Source organism: Eschrichtius robustus, chromosome 16 (genome assembly GCF_028021215.1).
Source record: "Eschrichtius robustus isolate mEscRob2 chromosome 16, mEscRob2.pri, whole genome shotgun sequence".
In the NCBI taxonomy this organism is placed as follows: Eukaryota; Metazoa; Chordata; class Mammalia; order Artiodactyla; family Eschrichtiidae; genus Eschrichtius; species Eschrichtius robustus.
In genome coordinates this window covers 73,733,824-73,759,987 of record NC_090839.1, presented here as the reverse complement: position 1 = coordinate 73,759,987, position 26,164 = coordinate 73,733,824, and the positions used below count along the sequence as shown (strand labels likewise).

Here is a 26,164-nt window from a genome sequence, read left to right as displayed (position 1 = left end):
TCCAGTTCAAATGCTGACGTCTTTGGAGTCACTGGTAACCAGACATCAGACATGCTGGCTACGTCAGAACTTATTACAGCCAGAAAGTCATTGGACTGAAGGAGCAGTCCACTAAGTCTCAGCAGTAAGGGTTCATTTGCTCGCCATCTGCATGTTTGGAACAACAGTTAAAATGGTAGTAATAATGTCTACTGTTTACTGACGAGCTTGTCACTATGAGCATATTTCATATGATAATCAGAATGTTCTCATATTGTTGACTTTTTTTTTTTGGTTCTCTCATTTTCTCTACTATTTGGATAGTAATACTTATTAAAATTAAATAGCTCTACAGAAGAGGAAATCTAAAAGGTCAGCAAACATGAAAAGATAATAGCCAGAAAAAAATTCAAAGGAAAGCAACAGAACAGAAAATTTTAAAACGTGATTAACATCCAGTACTGACAAAGAGGGAGAAAATAGGCAAACCCATGCATTTTTGGGGGGGAGTGTGCATTACTACAATATTTTGTAACACGATCTTGCAATATTTATTAAATCTGTAAATTCACCTACCCCTAGACCCAGCGAGCCTTATGTTTGAAAAACTGATCCTATAGAAATAAAAACTCCAATTGGTAAGAGTATATGTACAGGGACATTGATTTCATTATCGTTTATTGGTAGAAAAAGCTGAGAACTATCTGAATGGTCATAATTATGAAAACATCTACCCCAGAATGAATGTCTATTTTCAGTATCCTGAACATCCCATTGTTCTACTCAGCATCAAGCCTTTGGACAGTCTGCTTCTTTTACCCAAACTGCTCCCTAATTCTGACAAAAACTTTCTCATCCTTCAAGTCTCAACAAAGATATGATAATGTTTTTAAAGGGTGTAAGAGAGAAAGTATCATGAAAATGTGAATCACGCGGACTGGCTAGCAATTGGATGAATCTCACAAACAAAGTGAAAGAAGCCAGATGCAAAAGAGTGCATACAGTGGAACAGAAAGTTCGAGAATAAGCAAAGCTGACTGTGCTGTTAGCTTTGGGAGGTAGTGACTCGGACAGGGCACATGGAGACTTCGGGAATCTATCACTTTCTATTTCTTGATCTGGATGCTGGCCACAGGGTGAGTTCACTTTGTGAAAATTCATCTAGCCAATAACGATGTGTGTACTTTTCTGTGTGTACATTGTACTTCAATAAAAAGTTAAAAATAAACCCAATCTATTTTAGGAAGTTACCTTCTGGATATAACCAAGAGGAAATCTGTAGGTGAACCAATGGTACCTAAGAAGAGAACACTGAATTCAATCTCTACGTTGTCGCCTGTAACATTTTATCCCCATAAAATATAAAAATGTGCTAATTTAGAAACTGCCTTTAAAAATCAGAAGCTTTCACTCTGCTGTTTTTTACTCCAATAATTGAATTGTCATCAATAACAATACAAGTTGGGCTTCCCTGGTGGCGCAGTGGTTGAGAATCTGCCTGCCAATGCAGGGGACACAGATTCGAGCCCTGGTCTGGGACGATCCCACATGCCGCGGAGCAACTAGGCCCGTGAGCCACAATTGCTGAGCCTGCGCGTCTGGAGCCTGTGCTCCGCAACAAGAGAGGCCGCGATAGTGAGAGGCCCGCGCACCGCAATGAAGAGTGGCCCCCGCTTGCCACAACTAGAGAAAGCCCTCGCACAGAAACGAAGACCCAACACAGCCAAAAATAAATAAATAAATAAATAAACAAACAAACAAACAAAAACCAATACAAGTTAACAGTCAGCAAGCCCTATCCCAGGGCTTGTACTGAGCATTTAACAAACACCACCCTGCTGGCTCCTCATGACAGTCCTGTGAGGCGGGTGTTGTCCCCATTTCTCAGGTGAGGAAACTGAAGTTCAAAGATCTAGTGACTCACTAAAGGTCAGAGGTAATTAGGGTCAGAATTGGTTTGCTAACTCCAGAGCTTATGCTTTTACAGAAAAAATATCTCTATAAGAGGTAAAGTAGCTAAAAAAAGAAACTAGAACTATCTTTTGAGAGACTCATTTGGGTTTTTTAAAATTATTTCTAAAACAGCTCTGTTGAGGTACAACTTGTAGACAATAAGTTACCGGTCAAGTATACCATTGATGCTTTTGACATGCGTATACACCCATGAAACCAGCTCCACAATCAAGACAGTGAACATGTGTATCATCCCCCAATTTTCCTCATGACCCTGTTCCTGTTCTCAGGCAATCACTAATCTGTTTTCTGCCACTATAAATTAGTTGGAATTTTCTAGAATTTTATAGAAATAGAACCAAATATATAGAGAACAAACTAGTGGTTACCAGTGGGGAGAGGGGAGAGGAGCAATATAGGGTTGGGGAGTGGGAAGTACAAAGTATCAGATGTGAGATAGGCTACAAGGATGTATAGTACAACACGGGGAATATAGGAAATATTTTGGAATAACTGTAAATGGAGTATAACCTTTAAAAATTGTGCAAAAAATTAAAAATTTAAGAAATAGAAATGGAATCAAACAGCATGTGTTCTTTTTTATCTGGCTTCTTTCACTCAGTGTACTTATTTTTGATTCATCTATCTTGTTGCATGTCCGAACTTAATTTCTTCTGGTTGCTGTGTAGTTTTCCATTTTTCTATACTACAAAGCTACAGTAATCAAGACAGTATGGTACTGGCACAAAAACAGAAATATAGATCAGTGGAACAGGATAGAAAGCCCAGAGATAAACCCACGCACATATGGTCACCTTATCTTTGATAAGGAGGCGGGAATATACAGTGGAGAAAAGACAGCCTCTTCAATAAGTGGTGCTGGGAGAACTGGACAGGTACATGTAAAAGTCTGAAATTAGAACATTCCCTAACACCATACACAAAAATAAACTCAAAATGGATTAAAGACCTAAATGTAAGGCCAGACACTATAAAACTCTTAGAGGAAAACATAGGTTTTTTTTTTTTTTAACAATGCCATTTCTTCTACTAAATATTCAAAAGCCTCACTAAGATTTTTGGAGAAAAGGATCACTTTTCATCAATGGCACCTGGGACAGTCCCCAAATAGGAAATAAGCCAATGTAATAAATTGTGAAAATTTATCAGAAATAATGAAATGAGGCATCAGGGCAACCACACCCTCAAGGAATGGTGATGGTGGGGAACTTTTATGTGCTGTCTGGGGCAAGGGGAGAAGGGATAATATATAATGTAGTAGTCAAAAGCACAAGTCCCAGAGCCAACCTGCCTGGTTTCGAATCCAGTTCCATCATTTATTGGCAGTGAGGACGTTGCAAGGATAGAGACGGTTGCCCATGTCAGATGCTACTGAGAAGTTGAGACAGCCAAGGACGGAGAAGGGGTCACTGGGTGCGATGGTTTCAACGTCACTGATGTCCTTCCCAAGGGCCGGTTCAGTTCAGCCATGTGTGTAGAAAGGATTACCAGAGGTTTTAGATGAGTGCGTGGGAGAACAGGAGAGGCAGTGAGAGGCAGTAACTCCTGGGGGAAATGAGTTCCAAGTCCCAATTCGAAAAGCCAAAAGCACGCTTTGGAATGCATGTCTCAGTCGTGGGAGGTATGGGAGAGGGAGGGCATGAAAGCTAACCCGTGGTGAGATCCTCTGCCCCTGACACCCCCTACACTCCCGTGAGAAACTGTAAGGTTTCTATAATGTTATAAGATAACCATTCCGTCATGTGGTGCTTCTCAACTTCAGTATTTCCAAATATATCACCTCCCTGATTTCTGCATGTCCGTGCAGTAGCTCTACCATTATCTTCTTAGTAACGGTCTTTAAATGGGCTCGCTTTTAAAATGAAATAGACAGGTGCTTTAAGGGATATTTTATAACACAACCATCAATAGTAATGGCGTATCATTAGCCTTGAACAGAACTACTCCATAAAACTAAATGCAAGGAAAAACAGAAATATAATTGAAGCCAAGCAAAGTTTTTAAAATCCTAGCCAAATGCGTCGCTCCCTCAGTTGGAGAAATGCTATAACACTCTGACCTCCACCTGTGATCAAAACCAAAACCAATGCTAAGGGGGAAGGGGGCTTGGGGGAGGGAAGTATTGGGATGTAGGGATTGGCAGATGCAAACTATTACATACAGAATGCACAAACAAGAAGATTCTACTGGATAGCACAGGAAACTACATTCAGTATCCTGTAACAAACCATAATGGAAAAGAATATAAAAAAGAATGTATACACATGTATAACTGAATCACTTTGCTGTACAGCAGAAATTAACACAACATTGTAAATCAACTACACTTCAATTAAAAAACAAAACCCAGACCAAAACATTAGAAACAGTGCTAACATGGTAGTGTATACACACATAAAAGTGAAACAAGTTACAAAAAAAGTACTCACCCTTACTACGGACGATGTGCTATGGCATTCTCCGTTCTAGTCCGTATCGGACAACGTGCTATGACATTTTCCGTTCTAGTCCGTATCTTTTTAAAATAAGGGACTTGATTCCCTACATGGAGTCACCATCCATTAATGGCCTAGTACACGGTTTCAAAAACAATGGATTAGTAAATATGGCATTAGTGTTAAAGACACACCAGCACCAGCCTGAGATCTTCTCCTGGGACTTCTTAAGATCTGAAAGGTCCTTAAGACCTTACTGAAAAGGCAGTTGACTTTCTCACCGGGTGATTCACTGTCATTTCACGCTGTGTCACCGCCCGGACCCCTGTCAACAGGCGTGCTGCTGTGTAACGGGGGACAGGCCACACTGTAGGGAAAGCTGATCTAGAGACTCTGCAAGTCTCTAGTAAGGGGCCGTGATCTCCCTCGGACGGGAGAGGGCCGGCGGGCTGCCTCACTGCTGTTCTGCACACACAGGCTCAGGTTCACAGCCCCAGTCACATAACCAAAAATTACATTAGGTGTGGACAGGCCTTATGTCTTTGAATTGGAGGCCAGGTCTCCAGGGCCCCTTTTAATCTGTATCATAACTGTACTAGTTTCCTACTGTTGCTGTAACAAGCGACCACAAACTTAGCAGCTTACAACAACACAAATTTATTCTCTTACTGTTCTGGAGGTCAGAAATCTGAAACCAGTTTCACTGGGCTAAAGTCGAAGTGTCAGCAAGGCTGGCTCCTTTTGGATGCTGTGAGATGTTCTCTTGCCCTTTTCAGCATCCGGTGGCCGCCTGTACTCCTCCACTTCCACCCCTTCCCCCACATTCAAAGCGCATCACTCCAGTCTCTGCTTCTGGCGTCACATGCCTCCTTCTCCTCCGACTCTGACCCTCCTGCCTTCCCTTATAAGAAAGGACTCTTGTGAGGACATCCGGCCCACTTGGATGCTCTTGGGTAATCTCCCATCCCAAGATCCTTAATCACAGCTTCAAAGCCCCTTTTGCCACATAAGGTAACATATTCACAGTTGGAGGGATCAGGGGCTCATCATTCATCCTGCCACAATGACCAAGGTGAAGGCGGATTTAAGCAGGAAAGGGCAGAAACGGGAGCAGAGACGAGCTCCAACATCTGGTCAAGGTGCCAAGTGCAATGTCGGGTGCTGCAAACAAGAGCACACAGGAGTAAATCCCACAACGGACGCAAGGGCATGAGCTGAGTCTGATTCACAGGGAGTGAGCCAAGGTCAAGGTCGGGTTAGGACCTCTGGTTCCAGCTGACACAGAGGTGAACCGCAGCCCACCCAGGGGAGCAAAGGATAAACAGCAGAGGACCAACACACCGACAATGGCAACTGAGATTTATTTAAACGGTAAAAGCCGACAGGAACAGGAACCGGTACGACCACCTCGGTAACTGAGGTCTCTCGGCGAGCGGGGAGACTGGTAGCCGAGGCCTAACCACCACTCAGGAAACTCGGAGACTCAACTCCAGAAAGGTCAGTGGCTTCAGCTCTGGCTCAGCACGAGTCTTGAACAGATCAGTAAGTTATTTCCTTCAAGCCTGGGAGGAAACACACAGAAGCTGTGAAGAGACTCTCACAGATTGGGGCAGAGAAAACAGCCAGAGGTGGGAGAATGTAACCTCCGGATCCCAGGCCCACAGTGACCGGCTCTGGGGCACCAGCCACACGTGTGATCACCGCAGCCCCGGCCTCCTGGTTGTGTAAGATGAGACTTCACAAGGCGACAGGAGGTTGGATGAGACTGTGTTTATGGGTGGTTTTAAAGGGATTGAGAAACGTTATAACAGTTTACAGGCTCTCTGCAGTAAACCTGAAAGTCTATCTTTAAACGCTGAACTTTTTTTTTTTTTCTGAATAATACTTCTCATTCAGACAACTTGTTTAAGGCGTTCATTCTTGAGTGTTCTGCTTTTTACCTTAAACATTTAAAAATTAATATTGGTCTGTTTTTGGTGAGAAAGAAGCCAAAGGGCTAGTGACTAGCCTTAGCAATTTTGTTCACCCTTTTCTCTCTGAGTCAAATTCAGTGATAAAGAAGACTAGCGTAGGCAATTTATTTCTTCACATGTCTAGTAATTTTTTTATCGTATACTGACATGGCAGATAGTAAGTTGAGGAGACTCTGAATTCTAGTATCTTCCTCTGAAGAGTGTTGAGTTTTGTTCTAGCAGGCAATTATATTATTGGAGAATCATCCTGATCTTCTAGAGTCTTGGTTGCAGGGTTGCTTAGTATGAATCTGTCTAGGTTTTGTACTAGAGCCTATTCTTTAGGAACTTGGCCTTTCAAATGCTGAACTTCAAGCAAACACAGTTCTTTCTTTCTTCCCCACACACATATAAGTACAGTAAGTCCCCTACATACAAACGAGTTCCGTTCCGAGAGCGCGTTCGTTAAGTCCAATTTGTTTGTTAAGTCCAACGAAGTTAGCCTAGGTACCCAACTAACACAATCGGCTATATAGTACTGTACTATAGGTCTATAATACTTTTCACACAAATAGTACTTGAAAAACAAACATAAAAAATAAAGAAAACATTTTTAATCTTACAGTACAGTACCTTGAAAAGTACAGTAGTACAGTACAACAGCTGGCATACAGGGGCTGGCATCGAGTGAACAGGCAAGAGGAGTTACTGACTGGAGGAGGGAGAGGAGGTGGGAGATGGTAGAGCTGAAGGATTGTCAGCAATAGGAGACAGAGGGCAAGCTGCAATTTCACTCACGCATGAGGTTGATGGAACGCAAGTTTGCATCTTTGAAAGTTCGCACCTTGAAGGTCTGTATGTAAGGGACTTAATGTACTGATACAACAAAGCAGCCAGGCGCAAAGTGGGGAAAAGAAGCCCCTTACAAAAAAATGCTCAATACATCGCTACTTTACAGAAACTAGAATTAACTCTATGCTATTACAAACCACCTATATTTTTTAAAGTGTGAGAAAGTTAAGTAAATTCAGACATAGCCTCATGACAGAATATTTATAAAGCCATTAAAATGCAAGGAGAAATGCTTATAATATTAAGTTACAAAGATCAGGAATCAAGGTTACATAAATAGATAAATTCAACTCTGCTAAAAACAAAACAACAGCTAGAAAAAGAATGGAAGGGAAAAGCTGCCAGAGGTTATCTCTGAGTGACGGGCATATGGGTGATTTCTTTTTTCTTTGCCATACTTTTTTAGAAGTTTCCGAAGTCCCTACTAAAAATGACAGTTTTTAAAAGTGCAGGAGGACAGCAGTACAAAAACACACTAATAAATGATTTTTTAAATAAAAAATAATTTAAATGGATTTTGTGGGCTGAACTGCCCAGCTGGGTAAATTTATAAACTAGCGGAAAGATAAGCCCAAGGGGTATGATTAACAACCTGGAATTTTCACACAGGAGACAGTCCTTGACTCTGCCAAGTTCTTTGTTTTGTACAGACTACCTGCCTAAGGCCATGTGTCAGACACATCGATAGGAAGCTTAAGGGCACCCACGACATTAAAGGCCAGGCAACAAGGGGCAGCTGTAAAGGAGGAACTCGATCAAGATCAAGGCAACAAGAAACACTGAGACAAGCCTCCATGCTCTGTCCCTATGGCCCTACTCTTGCAGGCCAGGGAAATTCATCTTAAATGTAAGAGAAGAGAGAAATTCAACCCACAGCTGCAGGGGTGTTAGAGAGATATAATGATCTGTGTGTTTAACATCTAGTAAACCTGGTTACAAGTTGATTAAAAAGACAATCATTGGGTCCTTTTATTAAGATGATTACAAGACTCAAGGTCTCTTACCATCCAGCTGAGAAAATTCCACAGACTTCTAAAGGGCTGTTGGTTTGTTTTCATACATGTGGTTTATTTAAGCAGTTCTCCTGGGTTTTGTGCTATAAAAACACAGAGGATATAACAGCTGATTCTCTGGCTATGTTCATGGATCGGATCCACGTATACGTCCCCTAGTTCTTCCTGGGTCGAAAATTCCCGTCAAGTCTTACGTTCTCTGGGGACAAAAAAATTCCCCCTTTCTAGGTTAAATCAATACAAGTGAAGTCACCTACCCAGTTCACTTCCTCCTTTGGTGGCCCAGCAAAGGCAGTAATGCTGCATGAGTTGTTCAAGAAGCTCCATTTCATCCAGAAATTCAAGGGACTCTATTCTGCAGAGAGAATGAAGAGACAACAGTACAAATGTATCCAATCAAAAACGAAGGTCATGACCCATGCTTATATAGTCATGGAAAAGTGTTCAGGATATACTATGTGAAAAGAAGCAGGCTACAGAATAGTATGCATGGTGTGGGCCCATTTTAACTTATTTTTATTGAAAAGGAGAAAAAAATCCCATAAGCAAAGTCAAAAGTGACAAATGACAAACTAGAAAAAAATGTTTGCAATAGAAATGACAAGGGGTAGATTTCCTTGTTATATAAAGAGCTGTTATACTTCAATAAGAACAACTTCTAAAACTTATTTAAAAGATGGGTAAAAGACCAGTTCACTGGCAAGGAGAAACAAGAGCTTTTCAACCTCATTTATGTGAAAAGAAATGTAAATTAAAACACACGAAATGTTTTCAGCTAACAGCTGACAAAGATAAAAAAAGGCTGATACATCCTTAAAAATAAATAAATAAATAAATAAGTTTTTTTTAAAAGGTTGATATACATTTTACCAAGGACATGGGAAAGAGGTGCCCTCCTGCGTTACTAGTAGGATGACAAAATAGCATAACCTCTCTGGAGGGCAATTTGACCATCTCTATCAATGTTTAAAATGTATGTCCTTTCATTCTGCAATTCTGCTTTAAGAATTTACCCTATAGGTGTTCAAGAAATCTCACTGCAGCATCACAGCTGCAATGTAGTAACAGCAAAAAAACAAAACAAAAAACAAACTTTAAAGTAGAAGAGATGGGTTGAATAGATTAAACACATTCATACAATAGGATACTGTGCAGCCATATAGGGTAGGTTTATATGAACTGACATGGAACAGCCTCTAAGACTTACCATGGAATTTAAAAAGCAAGTTGTTTAGGAAGTAATGTACATAGTATATTACTATCTATGTAAAGAAAAAGTGGGGGATATATATGGTTATATATGCATGGACTAATTTTGGAAACTGCAGAAGAAAGTGGTAATGGTGGTTGTCTCTTGAAACAGAAGGTAGCTGACGGTAGTGAGGGTGAGTAACCGGGGGTTTTGTTTTGTTTTCACTCTGTACTACTTTATTCTGGTTACTTTTTTTCCCCATCGTGTGCTTATGTGACGTTTTTCAAAAAATCATTTTAAATGTAAACTTTTAAATATATACACACACAGAGAAACGTATGAAAACAGCTCTTTAAAATGTCTTCTGTTGAGATATGCACACGCTGGGGCGGTGGGGACAACGCAGGCATTTCCAAAAAGAGGGAAGAAGGAAAATAAAAGAGGATCCATATTCCACTATTTACAGCCACTGTTAACATGCTGGTATTGCCATTCATCCAGGCTGTGTGTGTCTGTGTTTGTGGGCATGTGCATGTGCATGAAAGTGTATACATGTACACGCTTGTGCATGTTTCTGTATTTGTGCTTAGCTCCCGCCCTGGTGTGCAGGCCAAAGAGTCACAAGTGAAGTAAGAATGACTATCCAAAAAAAAAAGATAAATAGATAAATGAATGAATGAATGAATGAATGACTATCCAAGGAGTGCTCTGGTGGCTTCCCAACTAATCTTAGCAGAGGACCTCAAGGCAGGCTTCCTAGTATGAGAAGAAACCAGCATCACGATCAAGCCTCCAGCACCATCATGACCAAGTTCAACTATCAGGACACACTAGACTGTGAAGCTGTTCCCTAGAAGGTGAACTCCACAAAGGCAGGCATGAGGCGCAGTAGGCATCTGTTAAATCAACAGGCCTGCCTCCGGTTTCTTTTTATACAGAGTATCTGGCAAAAGCCCTTGACAAATGTAGACACAAACTATGAGGCATCTGCAGAGCTGGGAGGGCTGGTCGGCCTGGGGTGGACAGACCAAAGGGTGGGCGGACAGACCCGCCTCTTTACCCACCTCTGTTAGGACAAAGGCTGCTGTCTGCAACATAACTAAATGCCCAGCTATAGCTATTACTTTTTAATTACTTTAAAATTATTATTATCAAGGAAACAACCTAAGTGTCCATTGATGGATGGATAAAGAAAACGTGGTATATATACTGACATTTACAATGGAGTATTATTCAGCCATAAAAAAGAATGAAATCTTGCCACATGTGACAACATGGATGGACCCGGAGGGCATTATGCTAAAGGAAGTAAGTCAGAGAAAGACAAATACTGTAGGATCTCTCTTCATGTGGAATCTAAAAGAAAACAAACAAACAAAACAATTGGTAGGTGCCGGAGGTGGGCGGTGGGAGGGCAGGCAGGCAAAATATGTGAAGGGGGTCAAAAGGAACAAACTTCCAGCTGTGAAATATGTAAGTCACGGGGAAGTAATGTACAGCATGGTTATTATAGTCAATAATGCTGTATTGCATATTTGAAAGTTGTTAAGAGTAAATCTCAAAAGTTCTCATCACAAGAAAAAAAAATTCTGGAAAAGTAGTGAAGATTGCTGCCATGTCCTGCCTGCCATTTGCTGCACACGGTGGGGTGTTGCTCCAGGACCTTGCTTCAAATGTGATGGCCCGCACTACGGAGCCACTGGAAACTTCTTGCTCATCATTTGCCTGAAATCTTGGCTTGTGTTCACCTTTTTAAACAAAAAATATGCACCAAAAATGCCCACAAATGCAGCTACTAAAACTCCTTTAAAGATCTTCTTTAGAAGATCTTTTATTCTTTGGACTGTGAAGAAACTGATGGAAGGTTTGTTTATTATGTTCTAAATGGAGTTTTGTTTACTACTCAAAATAAAGTGGTTCTCCTTAAAAAAAATAAATCCTGTATGTGCAGTGACCGATGTAACTGGACTTGTTATCATTTCACAATATATACAAACATCGAATCATTATGTTGTGTACCTGAAACTAATGTTGTCTGTCAATTACACCTCAATTTAAAAACCTGTTATTAACATATATCCACACATAAATAACAGGCACCACCAAACAGGATATGGTAACCCTGAACATCTTGACATGTAGAGATAAATACAATCTATTGTTAAGCTTTTGAAAGGATGGTGGTTTACAGACCAATACATGCAATATCAATCTACTGATTCAAAAAATATAAATCTATATATTGATAAATATTTATCTTTATATACACATAGAAAAAGAATACACCCTACCTGTCTCTGGAGGGTGCAGCTACAGAGCTCACAACTGCTCTATACTTCATGCACTTTACACTGCTCGAAAATTGTTTTATTGGAACAACGAGCATGTATTTCTTTTATAATGAGAGGAAAAGTTCACTTAAAAATCCATAAGCAGACTTTTCCCCCCTTAGGAGCCCTTGGGCAACGTCATTTTCCTGCTTCTCCAAAACACAGGGATTGTGCAAGATTTCCACTGCGGAGGTGTAACCGCTTATTTCAACTAAGATAATCTGTTTGGGCATAAACCTTATCTTGGCTAATAGCTAATGAGTTACTCTCAAGGAGCTACCAATGTTTAATCTACATTAGCAGCAGCTTAACTTGTTTCAAAATAAGTCTAGTTCAGGGTTGAATTTTTTTTTGTTTTTGTTTTTAACATTAAAGGATACAGACAATGATGCCTTTAATTCACAATTATCTGCCACGGAGCAAACTCTTGCCAATCCCATACCTGCTCACTTCGGCACGAGGTAATTTGCTGTACAATTCCATCATGTCGATGGCTGATGCTGATTCCCACCCACTCGACAGGAGCCGTTCTTTCTAAAATGTGCAGTGGAGAGAAAGGGAGAGGACAACGTGCTGTCATATGACCCGAGACACTCTTCACGCACACAGAATTTCCCTCGGAGGACTCCTCTTTCAAAAGCCCACTGTGGCCACTATCATCTTTCTTTTTTTTTTTTAATTTTCCCATTTTCTATACTGAACACGCATTGTTACAATGGGGGAAAATGCACACTAAAGTATAATATTTAAAGAGAAATAAAGGAAGAAACTTTTCTATAAGCAACAGTTTTTTAAAGTACCCTAGTGGTAATGTGACACAAGCCATGTAAAAACTAACGTATTTAAATGGGGGCAGGGGTGGGAAGTGTCTCTTTAGCAAAAAAATTTCAAAGGTGGGGGAGTGGGAGGGGTGGGAACTATTACAGGTTCCAAGAGATTTAAGGGACCGATCAGTCAAGTACAAAGTGGGAACCATGTTTGGATCCTGATTCAAATACACCATGAACATGTTTTTAGACGACTGGGGAAAACTGGAGATGAACTGGGTGTTAGGTGCTATGAAGGAGTTCGTGTCGACTTGTAAGGTGTGATAATGGTATCATCATTATCCTGGGGGGTAGAAGGTCCTTATTTATTTTTTTAAATTTATTTTTATTTTATTTTTGGCTGCTTCGGGTCTTTTTTTGCTGTGCGCGGGCTTTCTCTAGTTGCGTCGAGCGGGGGCTACTCTTCGTTGCGGTGCACGGGCTTCTCATTGCAGTGGCTTCTCTGGTTGCGGAGCACGGGCTCCAGACACATGGGCTTCAGTAGCTGTGGCACGCGGGCTCAGTACTTGTAGCTCGTGGGCTCTAGAGCACAGGCTCAGTAGTTGTGGCGCACGGGCTTAGTTGCTCCGTGGCATGTGGGATCTTCCCGGACGAGGGCTCGAAGCCATGTCCCCTGCATTGGCAGGCAGATTCTTAACCACTGCGCCACCAGGGAAGCCCAGAAGGTCCTTATTGGTAGGAGAGTCACACTGAAGTATTTATGGGGAAAATGATATACTGTCTGGGATTTGCCTTAAAATATTCCAATCACACCACCAACAAAAATTTGGAAGAGGGGGGATAAATCAAACGATAATGACAAAACGTTATTAAATTACTGAAGCTGGCTGATGGAATATGGGTGTTCATTTTAACTACTCCCTCTACTCTTATGTTGTTTGAAAAACGGCATAGTAAGAAGTTAAGATAATAGGGGGTCGGAAATGTAAATCTGCGTCTTCCATACCAAGATGGCAGGACAGGGCTTGGATTTCCCCCAGCAAGATGAACCAGTAGCCCACGTGGAGCCCTAGCTGCCCGGAGGCAGGCACTCACGAGGGACTCTCACATTCTCTTATCTGTGAAGGGAGGGTGCCCTTTCTCGGCTGGCTAACGGTACAAGAGGACGTCCTGGTCTCTGCCCTCTGACCTGAGACTCTAATGACTTGCAGGTCTCCACTCCCGCCAGGTCACACTGTCGTCTCCGCAGGTTCTCAATCATGATCTGCCCAAACCGGTCATCCATGTTCACCTGGGAAGGGACAGAGGAGGCTGGGCATTGCCATAAGGATCTCTTTGTTTGTTAAATATGCAAGATTAAAACAACAACATCCTATTTCTAACCAGTCAAGGCTGATAATACCCACTGCAGGTCACAGAATCCTGAGTGCCATGCTGATGGAGCAGAGCCCCTCGAAAGGCAACTGGGCAGTGTCCATCCATTGCAAACACTCAGTCTGGGAGCCAACAATTCCACTGCCAGCAACCTGCCCTATAGATAGACTCACATGTGAACGCAAAGATGCAAGCACATTTACTGCAGCATTATGTATGACAGGAAGAATCTGGAAAGAACTTAAATACCCATCATTTGGGGTTAAATTAATTCTGGCATGTTCATATAATGAAATACTATATAGCTGTGAAAACAGGAAAGGAAGATAGACAGATAAACAGATGGACAGATACGAAATGATCCCTAAGATAAACTCTTGAAAAGTAAGGTACAGAGGAATGTGTATAGTGTGCTCCCATCTGCCTTTAGGGGGAAAAAAAAAAAACAACTCTCTCCACATTTATATATGCATAGGAAAATTCTGGAATACAGCAAGGTTGCTTCCCAGATTAGAGGCTGAGGTCTTGGGTAGATAAGAGACTTACTTTTCTTTGTCTACCCTATCGAACTATATGATTTTTTTTTTTTATTCTGCATGTGGCATTACTTTTTGAATAAAAAACTGGTTTATAAAACATAATTTATATATGTGCACAACTGTCACAAAACAAAATATTATGTACATGGGAATCCCTGGTGGTCGTGGATAAGACTCTGTGCTTTCATTGCCGAGGGCATGGATTCGATCCCTGGTTGGGGAACTAATATCCCACAAGCCGCATGCAGTGAGGCCAAAAAATATATATATATTATGTACATTATTGTATTGATAGCACATACACTGTTACTTTGTCATATACAAGGTATCAAAAATTCAGCACTTTAACAATATATGAAGTGATTCCCGGATTCATAAGCCAACACCAACGCCAACGCTGCAGGACAAAATCCAATGTTACTCTTTTTTAGGGGGATGCATAAGGCTTATGTGGCACTAATGATAGGATTGCACACTATTCATTCAGGATACAAGCGTATTTGTGAGCACAAACTCCTTCATTTTATTGCCTAGGTTTGAATCCTGGCTTGATACTTAATAGCTGTGAGGCTGTGAGCAAGATGCCTAACCCCTTGGTTCAATAGTCCTCTCACCTGTAAAAACTAGGATAGTACTAGTACCTACCTTGAGGGCTGTTGTGATGATTAAATAAGTTAATATATATGAAACTCAAAGAATAGCGCCTGCTATACAAGTCATCAGATTCGAAGAATTTGCAATAATTATTATCATAACTGAAATAACCGTCATCCATGTGGTTCTGTCACTTAACCACTAATTGAAAAATAATATGTTATGTGAGCAATTGACAAATGTGAGGATGATGATTCTGTACTTGTTAGGAAAGAATTAAATTAAGTTAAAAGTTTATTATTCACAAAATGAAGGTGTTGGGTAGGGTTTAACCCCATCTAAGGACAGCTGTGGTCAACATATTGAAAACTGGCACATTCTCAGGCCTGTTCCAAAGTGACAGTGTCTCTAGTCAAAATTCACTTAACCCATTGTCTCTCATGTGATGCTGAATAAAGGTTTGTTGAATAAAAGAATACACAAATGAAGCAGAGTGAATGAAATGGTACACATCCGAAATGTGTGGAAACATGGGAAGTGGAATTCCTTTTCCCCCAGGTATGGTATCCTGAAAGCAAAGACAGGTCACCAGTATTTATCCACATCAATACTAAAGACCGATGAGGCCAGCTACCATTATATCCATTCACCAGGACAGAAGACTGAGTCTGAGGAATGCCTCCAATTAAACAGAGAAAAGGAAGAAAAATCAACCAACCAAGAACCACCTATACAGGAACCTGGACTGCGTGAGGGGTGGGCAGGAGGCCAGGAGATCAAGGTCTAGCCTTAGACCTCTCCATAGCTATGTGACATTGGACAAGGTCCTGTACTGCCCTTATCTGTAATAAAATATAAAAATAAAATAAAATGAGGTAAAAAACAAAATAAAATCAATAAAGCTAAACTAAAATAAACAATAAGAGTAGCCAAAGTGTATTCAGTGCTTATCATTAAGTCCATTGCTGTTCAACATCTCATGAATTCCCATAATAATCCAGAGAAGCAGGTATTCTCTTTTTTTAATGAATGCACTTGCCACATTTAATCTGAATTATTTAGACTTGAGAGGTAGGTATTCTTATCCTAGGTATCTAGGTAGGTATCTCTATCAGAGAGATCCAAATAATAGCTAACTTAATAATAGCTTACTTAATAGCCAGGCAATGCTGTAAATGCTTGTGCACCTATTAACTCATTTATTAATTATGAAGTCGGGATATTATTATCCTCACTTTTCTGATGAGGAAGCAGGCACAGAGAGGTTAAGTAACTTGTCCAGGTCACACAGCTAGGCAGTCTGCCTCCAGAGCATGGACCCCCAACCACCAAGCAATTCTGCTCAGGTCACACAGTCAATAATAAGAGCTAGGGCCAAGATTCAGATCCAATCTGAATTATTCCGAAGCCCTAAAACATAACCCCTTTCGGCACTAGATCAAAGGAGAAAAACAGGGAGCTCGTGGGCCAAGCTCAGTGATTTTAGAAAGTAGGAAATTTTACATTAAAATCCTGCATTTCTAACCTTTCTTGAAAAACTGGGAGTTCAGGCAACTCCAGGCTCACTCCACATGGTAACAGTTGGCTGGAACTGAATAGTGGGCACCCCATGAAATGGGACATGGGTGCCCCAGTTCACCACAGTCCCCATCACTCCACACTATATAACACCTAGCCAACTGCCTGCATCTGCATCACTACCTGCCTCTGAAGGCATCTGAGTTTGCTACACCTACACTGATGATAGCCAAAAGTCCTTCCATCAAAATCTATGACTTTAAAGGAAACACAATGATAAGAACTCAAACAACTTTCTTAAAGAACAAGACAGAAGTTCCAAATACTCTGGCTGAAAGTTTGCCGGCAGTCAAGAACTCAGGAGTACTAGGTTTGCAGGAACCGATTAATAAAGGAAGATATGTGAGTGGCTGGAGGCAAAAGGAAAAGAGTAAGTGAAAGCATATTCCGAGGGTGCTCAGAGAGAGAAAGCCACCACTGGAGTCCCAAAAAAAGGCAAAATTTCTCGTGCTTCCTTTTACCTGTTCGTAGTTTATGAACATGGCAGTCTCAAAACTCTTGGCTGCCCACTTGAGAAGGTTTGTAGACTGCTCCGGAGTCATGTAAACCAGCACACACTCAGCTATCAGGAGGGTTGGCAATCTTAAGGAAAGAAAAAAAAGGCACATAAATATGTTTTCATCAAAATGGGACTCTCAAATTGCACTCACGTTACAGGGGGGGCACTTCATACCCCAGGAAAACCAGAAGCACTAGTTTTCACATCAACAATCAGTGCATTGCATCCCCAAGTTTTACACTGTAAAAAGGTGAGCAATCAGCAATGAGTTTTGTCTTGCTGGTGAAAATGTGTTAAATGTGTGTGGTAGCCTATAAAAATAGCTAGAGTCTTCCCTACTGGGCACCCACAGTGTGGCGATGTGAACCGGCAGATTCTCCCACTCAGGAGGTGAAGCTTATTTCCCTTCCCCTGGAATCTGGGTTAGTCATGGAACTTGCTTTGGCCAATGGAACAGCAACAGACAGGATACAAGCAGAAGCTCGGAAATGACTTACACACTGGTGCTTGCTCTCTTGCTGCACTTGGAAACCTGAAACCACCATGTGAATGAACCCAAGCTAGCTTACCATTGGAGGGGAGGTCCTGTGGATGAGAACGAGGCAGCCCAGCTGACCTGCCCACCGTCCACACATGAGTGAACCCCAGGGCACATCACCTAAACCTGGCCCCCGGCAGACGAGCCACCCACCTAAGCCCAGGCCAGGTAAAGAGGGCTATATGGGAGTTTCTTGTATTATTTTTGTAACTTTTTTGTGGATTTGAATTATTTAAAAATGAAGTTAGACATTTTTACAATATATTTTCTAAGAGGTAGCCATTAGCAATATTAAAAAAGAGGATTAATATATTTCAAAATATAAGTGAAAGAAAAGCAAAAACAAGACAGCCCATAAAGGAAAACAGAGAATACAAATGAAACCACAAGGAGGAACACATAATTCGAATACTTGTTTCAACAATTGTTTTTCATCCATTTTATAGATCTCCAAAAGCGAGGCAAACTTCCCTATCAAGAGCTAGCCCGATTTATACCCAATTACTTCCCTAACCTTCCAGCACATCTGCCAAAACAGATGGTTACTGCAACTACAGTTAGAGCCAGAGGCAACTGACTCAGGGCCTATCACGTGCCAATTCCTGTTCAACTGTTTTCGCATGCCGTTACTTGATCTTCAAAACCATCTTGTGAGATAGTTTTTAGCCCAGTTAATAAATGAAAACACTAAGGCTCAAAAAGATTAAAAAAAGCACTGCCCCCTGTTAAACAACTAGTGAGCAGGAGAAGTAAGACAGAGACCCAGGGTAAGATTCTAAGACTCGTGCTCTCCTCATTCTGCGAGGGCTCCAGGCCCGTGGGTACCAGCTTTAACCAATCTACTGCTGACTTCACAAACCCGTGTGCCCCCGAGAAATCCAGTGGTGTCCCTGAAAGTTAACACTTCCCTTCAGCTAAAAGAAAACACACTACTTGCTCAACACTGCTAATTATCAGAGAAATGCAATTCAAAACTACAATGAGGTACCACCTCACACCGGTCAGAACGGCCATCATTAAAAAGTCCACAAATAACAAATGCTGGAGAGGGTGTGGAGAAAAGGGAATCCTCCTACACTGTTGGTGGGAATGTAAGTTGGTGCAGCCACTATGGAAGACATTATGGAGGTTCCTCAGAAAACTAAAAATAGAGATAGAGTTGCCATATGATCCAGCAATCCCACTCCTGGGCATATATCTAGACAAAACTCTAATTCAAAAAGATACATGCACCCCTACATTCACAGCAGCACTATTCACAATGACCAAGACATGGAAATAACCTAAATGTCCATCGACAGATGAATGGATGAAGAAGATGTGGTACATATATACAATGGAATACTACTCAGCCATAGAAAAGAACGAAATAATGCCATGTGCAGCAACATGGATGCAACTAGAGATTACCATACTAAGTGAAGTTAAGTCAGAAAGACAAATACCATATGGTATCACCTATTTGTGGAATCTAAAATATGGCACAGGGCTTCCCGGGTGGTGCAATGGTTAAGAATCCACCTACCAATGCAGGGGACACGGGTTCAATCCCTGGTCCGGGAAGATCCCACATGCCGTGGAGCAACTAAGCCCGTGCGCCACAACTACCGAGCCTGCGCTCTAGAGCCCACGAGCCACAACTACTGAAGCCCGTGCACCTAGAACCCATGCTCCGCAACAAGAGAAGCCACTGCAATGAGAAGCCCGTGCACCACAACGAAGAGTAGCACCCGCTTGCTGCAACTAGAGCAAGCCCATGCGCAGCAACGAAGACCCAACCTACCCAAAAATAAATTAAAAAAAAAAAGAGGGCACAAATGAACCTATCTATGAAACAGAAACAGGCTCACAGACAGAGAGAACAGACTTGTAGTTGCCAAGGTGGGAGTGGGGGGAGGGACAGACTGGGAGTTTGGGGATGCAGATGCAAACTATTATATTGATATATAGAATGGATAAACAACAAGGTCCTACTCTATAGCGCAGGGAACTATATCCAATATCCTGGGATAAACCATAATGGAAAAGAATATGAAAAAGAATGTATATATGTGTATAACTGAGTAACTTTGCTGTACAGCAGAAATTAATACAACATTATAAATCAACTATATTTCAATTAAAAAATAAATTTAAGAAAACACACTACATTCTGCAATCAGTGAACCACCTAAGGGTCTCCCCAAAGGAAAAAGGAAGCACAAATACTCTTTACAGTGTATTGACCTTACTTCTGAACACCTGGTGAGACAGACTCAGACAATAAAGCTGGAGTGACAACACTGGGTCAAGTAGAGCTGTCCCTGACATTTGGGCTGGTGGAGATGTAAATCCTAAGAATGACAACCTGGTTGATGATTCTAGACTAAACACGTAAGCAAGAACTTCAAAATGTAGAGGTAACAGCCATCACTGTGCTGAAGTGTTAGGAAGATCACACTTTAACCCCCTATACTTCCCACCCCTCCATCGCCCAAAGCTCACCTGTATTTGCACCTGTCCTTACCCTCCTTCCTGCCCTCTCAGAAGAATGGAGAGTGTTTCTCTTCCCTCAAAGGCTAGTTAACCTCAGTCCATGCTCTACATCCTCCCTTCCCTCTCCTCCAGCAATGATTTCCCTTGTTGCTAATTTCTTTCATCGTTTGCCACTGATTCTTTGCCTTCAATTTATTCTTTAAAATAACTTTCCCTTTCCCTTACCTGCCTTCCAAACCTCTCCCTTGAGTTACTCACCTCAAATATCCTTGAAAGTGTCTTCTTCACCTACATTAGACCAGGTAGATATGCCTTTTCCTCCCACTAGCTCTTTATCTATTTGACCAGCATCACTGTGCTAAAACCACCCATCTCACTCCCCTCCTCTGCCTCCCAAAGGTAGTCACTCTCAAGAATTTGGTGTGAACCCCTCTGGCCCATTTTAAAAATACTTCTGTTACGTATATATGTAATCATGAAAATACAGTATTTGGGGGGATTTGATTTTACACATTTGGTATCACACTCTGCAATTTAATTTTTAAAAACTCAACATTAAGTTTTTGAGCTCTCGCCAAAGTCGTTTCTAATTTTCTGCTACTAAAAACAGAAGCTGCAATGAACATCCTCCTTGTACATACATGTAGACCTTCTCGGGGGGACACACCCAACAATGGAACTGCAAATTCATATGGTACTGACAATTTTACTAGATAATTCCAGATCATTCCTTGCAATGGTCACACCAAGATCACCCCCACCAGTGGTGTAAGACCATTCCTTTTCCCCCGATATCCTTGTCAACACTTGATACTGTTAGACTGTTACATTTTTGCCAACTTGGTGGGAGTAAAACAGAATTTCATCTGATTACTACTTAAGTTCAATACCATTTTAATATGATACCCCGCTTCCTCTTTGAGCTGCCTGGTCATCTATCCTTTGCCCATTTTTCTACTGGACTTTTTAAAAAATAGTAGGTATTCTTTATATAGCCTGGATGCTAATCCTTTCTTTATATGTTACAATTATATGTTTCTATGCATACAGTTATCTTCCCTCAAACTTATATTAGTAATCAGTATTTTACAAAAGCAATACAGGTGATTCTCATGGGAAAACAGACTCAAGGAACATTGCTTCTCAAAAAATTTCAGAAAACTACTCTAAGTAGCAATGAAAAAAAAATGGTACATGTTATCATGCCGTACCTCCAACTGGCCTTATCTCAAATTAGCATGAAATCACAAATGTAAGAGGTTAAAAAAAAATCTCACTGTGTATTCATGTTACATTTCTTTAGTTTCTCTTCCAGTTCAGGTATATCTCGGAGATCTGCTCCAATGATGGCATATCTTGTTGAATCCAACATGTGCCCATCTGTAAATGTAAGAAGAGATTATAATTTCAACAGAAATTGATCAAGAAGAGATTATAATTTCAATGGATGTGACTTTTTCAAAACTAAAGTAAATGTATTGTTTTTCTCCATTATAAAAATGCATGCTCGGGCTTCCCTGATGGCGCAGTGGTTAAGAATCTGCCTGCCAATGCAGGGCACATGGGCTCGAGACTGGGTCCGGGAAGATCCCACATGCCACAGAGCAACTAAGCCCGTGTGCCACAACTACTGAGCCTGCACTCTAGAGCCCGCGAGCCACAACTACTGAGCCCACATACCACAACTACTGAAGTCCACACGCCTACAGCCCGTGCTCCGCAACAAGAGAAGCCACCGCAATGAGAAGCCCGTGCACCACAACAAAGACTAGCCCCCACTCGATGCAATTAAAGAAAGCCCTCGCACAGCAACAAAGACCCAACGCAGCCAAAAACGAATGAATGAATGAATAAATACATAAATAAATTTATTAAAAAAATAAAAATAAAAATCCATGCTCATTATGGGGAAAAAAAATCAGGTAAGAGGAGGGTGAAAATTAACTAAAAATCAGACCTTCCAAAGACAACTATTAGTGTTTTAGTGTATAACATTCTAGCCTTTTTTCTATGTGCTTAAACACCTATACACAACACGGACACATCCTCTCTCTCTCTCTCCCTCAAATGCACACACACACACACACACGCATACACACACACCCTGCACAAAAAAAGATAATGGGGTCACCCAATATTTGTTTTGAAAGCTTTTCCTATTTAACAATAGTATCACGGACATCATTCTCTATGATTTTACCATGCTCCACGGAGTAGATAAAACTTACTTAGCCAATTGCTCAATATTAGACAGGCAGTATTTCCAAGTTTACTCCATCTCAGGCACTGCAACGAACATCCTTGTATACATGTCACAAAGGACTTGTCTGTCCAGTTACACAGGTTATGACGAGAAGAATTAGGAGATCAAAGAGTAAGCCTATTTAAATATTGGTACCAATTGCTCTCTAAATATTTTGTCAATTTGTGAGCTATTATGTTTAAAAGAAAATAGTTTATGTACTAAAGTATTTACAAATAAAATATTTCCTTTAAAATATTCCACCAGAGGTTGGATGGAATGGTATGTATAGTAGTTCTCAAGCTTTGGCAGGCATCAGATTCGCCCAGAGGGCTTGTTAAAACAGACTGATCAGGGTCTGGCCCCTGAGTTTCTGATTCAGATTTTTCAAAAATAGAAATCTGTATTTCTAACAAGTTCCCAGATGGGGTTGATGCTGTTGGCCTGGGACTACACTTTTAGAACCACCAGTACAGATGAAATGAGACTGGCAATAAAGTTAGGTGACGGGTACATGGAGGTTCACCAATCTAGTCACATTATTTTTGTGTAGGCCTGAAATTATTTTCAATTTAAACTCTCTATTTTTAAAAATAGATTATAATAAAAAAAGAAATTAAATTGCTTGATTATTTACCTGAAGCACTGTTCACTCAACTTCCTCAAAGGTACAAACCACGGAAGAAGCTGGGACATTCTACAGCCATCCTACATCACTGCTAAGAACTCAGGTTCTCTCCTGAGAACCCACAGCAAACAGTGTGGGAAAGGCGAAACAGCATGTAAGCAGGTTCTCCCTTATTTTCTTGAGAACCCCATTCAGCTGGTTCAAATACACTTGGCCACACCCCATAAGCTACAAGAAATACCTCTTAGGAATCTGCTAGATGTCAGGAAACCACCAGAGGGCAAGGCTGGGAAACCCAGAGTCAGTCCCAGGCACCATAACACCTGAGTCCAGAAAAGAATATCAAAGATGTGAAGGCACTTGCTTGCCCTGCTGTGAAAACAAGCAGTGATTCCCAAATGCCTGTGTGCCTTCTTACAAATAACATATATATTCAAGATGAGTTTTTCCATCCCTGACCGCACACACACACAGACACACACACAAAGAGACCATCAGAATGTTGAAGCATGTGGTTTCCTTGAACTGTACAATTCACGGAAGACATGTCTTACTCAGAGATGTGGATCTAAAGGTAGCACACAAGACAAAAATGGCACATGGTTAAGATTACTCTTAAAAATTGAGCACAATGTACAGCAGAGCTGCAAGGGTCAATGACCTGGGGCACACCCAGCAGTGGCCCATCCGTGTGCCCTGGCAAGCTGGCATACTGCCTGGGAAGTGCTGGACGTGATGTCCCCAAGGTCCCATTAATGACAGAATCTGATGCTCTAATAACGCACACCACACCCCCATCATGAGCCCCACGCTCCTCTGAAGTCAGGGGCTACTCAAGCTGTGTAGAAACAGAAGGTCTATTATGCACCCTTGAAGGATGCCTTACCTTCATTTCACAAGAAACAGAATGCATCTGGTAGAGGATACAGGCTCAGGGCAAGTTTCAAAGGAGTTTTACTATTCTGGGAAGATATGCCATTTTTATAAAATCTAACTCTAGCAAGAGACCATGGGAACAACAAAAAAACCTTGATACCTTTGGAATGCTTCTGAGACTGGGTGAGAAAAAGACCTTGCTCATCAAAACGAGACCCACAATCCCTTCCTTTTTTTCTATTTTCTACTCCCTAAGAGAAAAACGGGAGGAGATTAAAAGCTTTCTGTGTGATGCTCTTATAAGAACAACTTTCTAAAGGAATAGCCCACACTTGCCCAATTCTGGAAAGCCAATTAACATTGATTGAAAACCTCCGAATTGCTACTAGCAGTTTCTTCTGTGATCAATCTTTAGAGGATTGACTTCTAAGAGGATTTAAGAGGGAGAACCCCTGAAAACATAACACCATGATGGGTTTTTAAAAAATTAAGAACCAATTTGTACATGGCCAGAATGAAGAGACAAGTATGAAAATCCTATTCCTCAGGCTTGGTCATCATTTCATTCAAGCAGCAGTTCTCAACCAGGGCAACTTTGTCCCTAGGGAACATCTGGCAGTGCCTGGAGACATTTTTGGTTGTCGCAACTGGGGCATGCTAGTGGCATCTAATAGGCAGAGGTTAGGGATGTTGCTAAACATTATAAACTGTGCAGGGCAGCCCCACAACAGGGAATTATCCGGCCCCAGGTGTCAAGAGGGCTGAGGTTAAGAAACCCTGTGTTAAACTTACACACAAAAATTCAAAGATCATTAGTCGACGTTAAAGTTTTAAAATCCTTAAATAGGCCTAATTATTCTTGGATAGGAACAACTTAACATGCCGTAGCTTTTATCCAGGACATGGTTCCCAAGATGAAAACTCTCTTTGGAATACACCTGCAGAGGAATGGGCTTTGGTCTCAAACAGCCCTGTCAGCAAATGTCTACTCTGCCAGTTCCTAGTCATATGGCATACCGCTCACGCCTACTTTTAAGTATAAAATGCATACAGTGGCAACCTCATACAGTTATGGCTAAGATTAAGGGCGATGTCAAAGTGCTGAGCTCCATGGATCCCAAACTGTACTGAGGTGCCCTGGGGCGGCACAACCAACTCACAAGGGCAGAACAGGATGTTTTAAATTTTTGAGGGAAACCCAGAGATGCTCAACATGCACCAGACACAAGCAGACCACCAGCTCAAGGCAGTCACTGTTTCCACAGGAGACTTCTCTGCACTCCTTTTAATGACACCGTACCTCTGCAAAGCTGATTTCTCAGGTGTGACTGTGATGAAAAAGCCACTACTGCTCAAATATCATTTGCAGTATTGCAAGAGGAACAGGTGGTAGTGTCCAATCTGGCTCCCAGGTGAGGTCATAAGGGGCCCGACAGGAGCACATATCCCATTAGAAGTAACTATGGTTATTTAAGAATGAAATTAAGAGAGTATTTGTTCTTGGAATGTAAGTGGCTTTTTTTTCAAATGACCAAGAAGTTGTTAGGACATAAATACTTACAATGCTTGAACCCAACTTATTAATAAACAGAACTGCTGATATGTTTTTTAACCTAGAGTCATCATGAAAAATTTACTGAGGCACTTAGTAAAGGAAAGTGGGCATACACTCCTTGGCCTAACTCAATGGTGGTACATCGTGGAGGTCTTCTGTGAAGACCAGACCACAGATGATTAAATCCAGGCAGGTGCTGAGAAGCTCCACCCAGATGAACCCAACCCAAACTGCCAAGCTGCAGGATTGTGAGCTAAACAGACGGCTGTTATTTTAAGCCACATGCTTTGCAGTGGTTTGTTACAGAGCAAAAGCTCATATAGGCTTTAATTATCTGCCTCATTAAGCTCACACCTATGAAAGGCAGGAGAAAGTGGAAGATTTACACACTGTAACACGGTAGTTAAACACACACACACATACACACACACAGAATCCACAGGGCATACAAGTCATGATCTCTTCCATCACCTCCAAGTCAGCATTTCAAGAGAGATGTGTTCCTATGTGCTACTGACCTGTAGTGAGTCCCATCAATCCCATTCATTATATGTCTTCAAAGACAGACTTATTATTAGGATTGCAAAGTGTTCTTTTAGGTCCACAGATTTTCCTAGAACATTTTAGTTTAAAAATTAAAAAGCTGGGATTGACATGTACACACTGCTATATTTAAAAAGGATAACCAACGGGGACCTACTGTGTAGCACAGGGAACTCTGCTCAATGTTATGTGGCAGCCTGGATGGGAGGGGAGTCTGGGGGAGGGTGGA

General features: G+C 41.3%; 1 protein-coding gene across 1 annotated transcript in view; it reads right to left on the bottom strand.

Moving 5' to 3' along the window:
* Nucleotides 1-5,730: 5,730 nt before the first annotated feature.
* The window catches only part of LCMT1 (leucine carboxyl methyltransferase 1), a 54,733-nt gene continuing 34,299 nt past the window's right edge, over nucleotides 5,731-26,164 (bottom strand). Inside the window, exons 6-11 of the mRNA XM_068524557.1 lie at nucleotides 21,369-21,471; nucleotides 17,041-17,161; nucleotides 13,684-13,785; nucleotides 12,170-12,261; nucleotides 8,463-8,560; nucleotides 5,731-5,950 (exon numbers count right to left, since the gene is read on the bottom strand). Of these exons, the coding sequence (XP_068380658.1) occupies nucleotides 5,928-5,950; nucleotides 8,463-8,560; nucleotides 12,170-12,261; nucleotides 13,684-13,785; nucleotides 17,041-17,161; nucleotides 21,369-21,471 (539 nt within the window). The 3' untranslated portion in view covers nucleotides 5,731-5,927. The remainder of the gene's footprint in view (nucleotides 5,951-8,462; nucleotides 8,561-12,169; nucleotides 12,262-13,683; nucleotides 13,786-17,040; nucleotides 17,162-21,368; nucleotides 21,472-26,164) is intronic.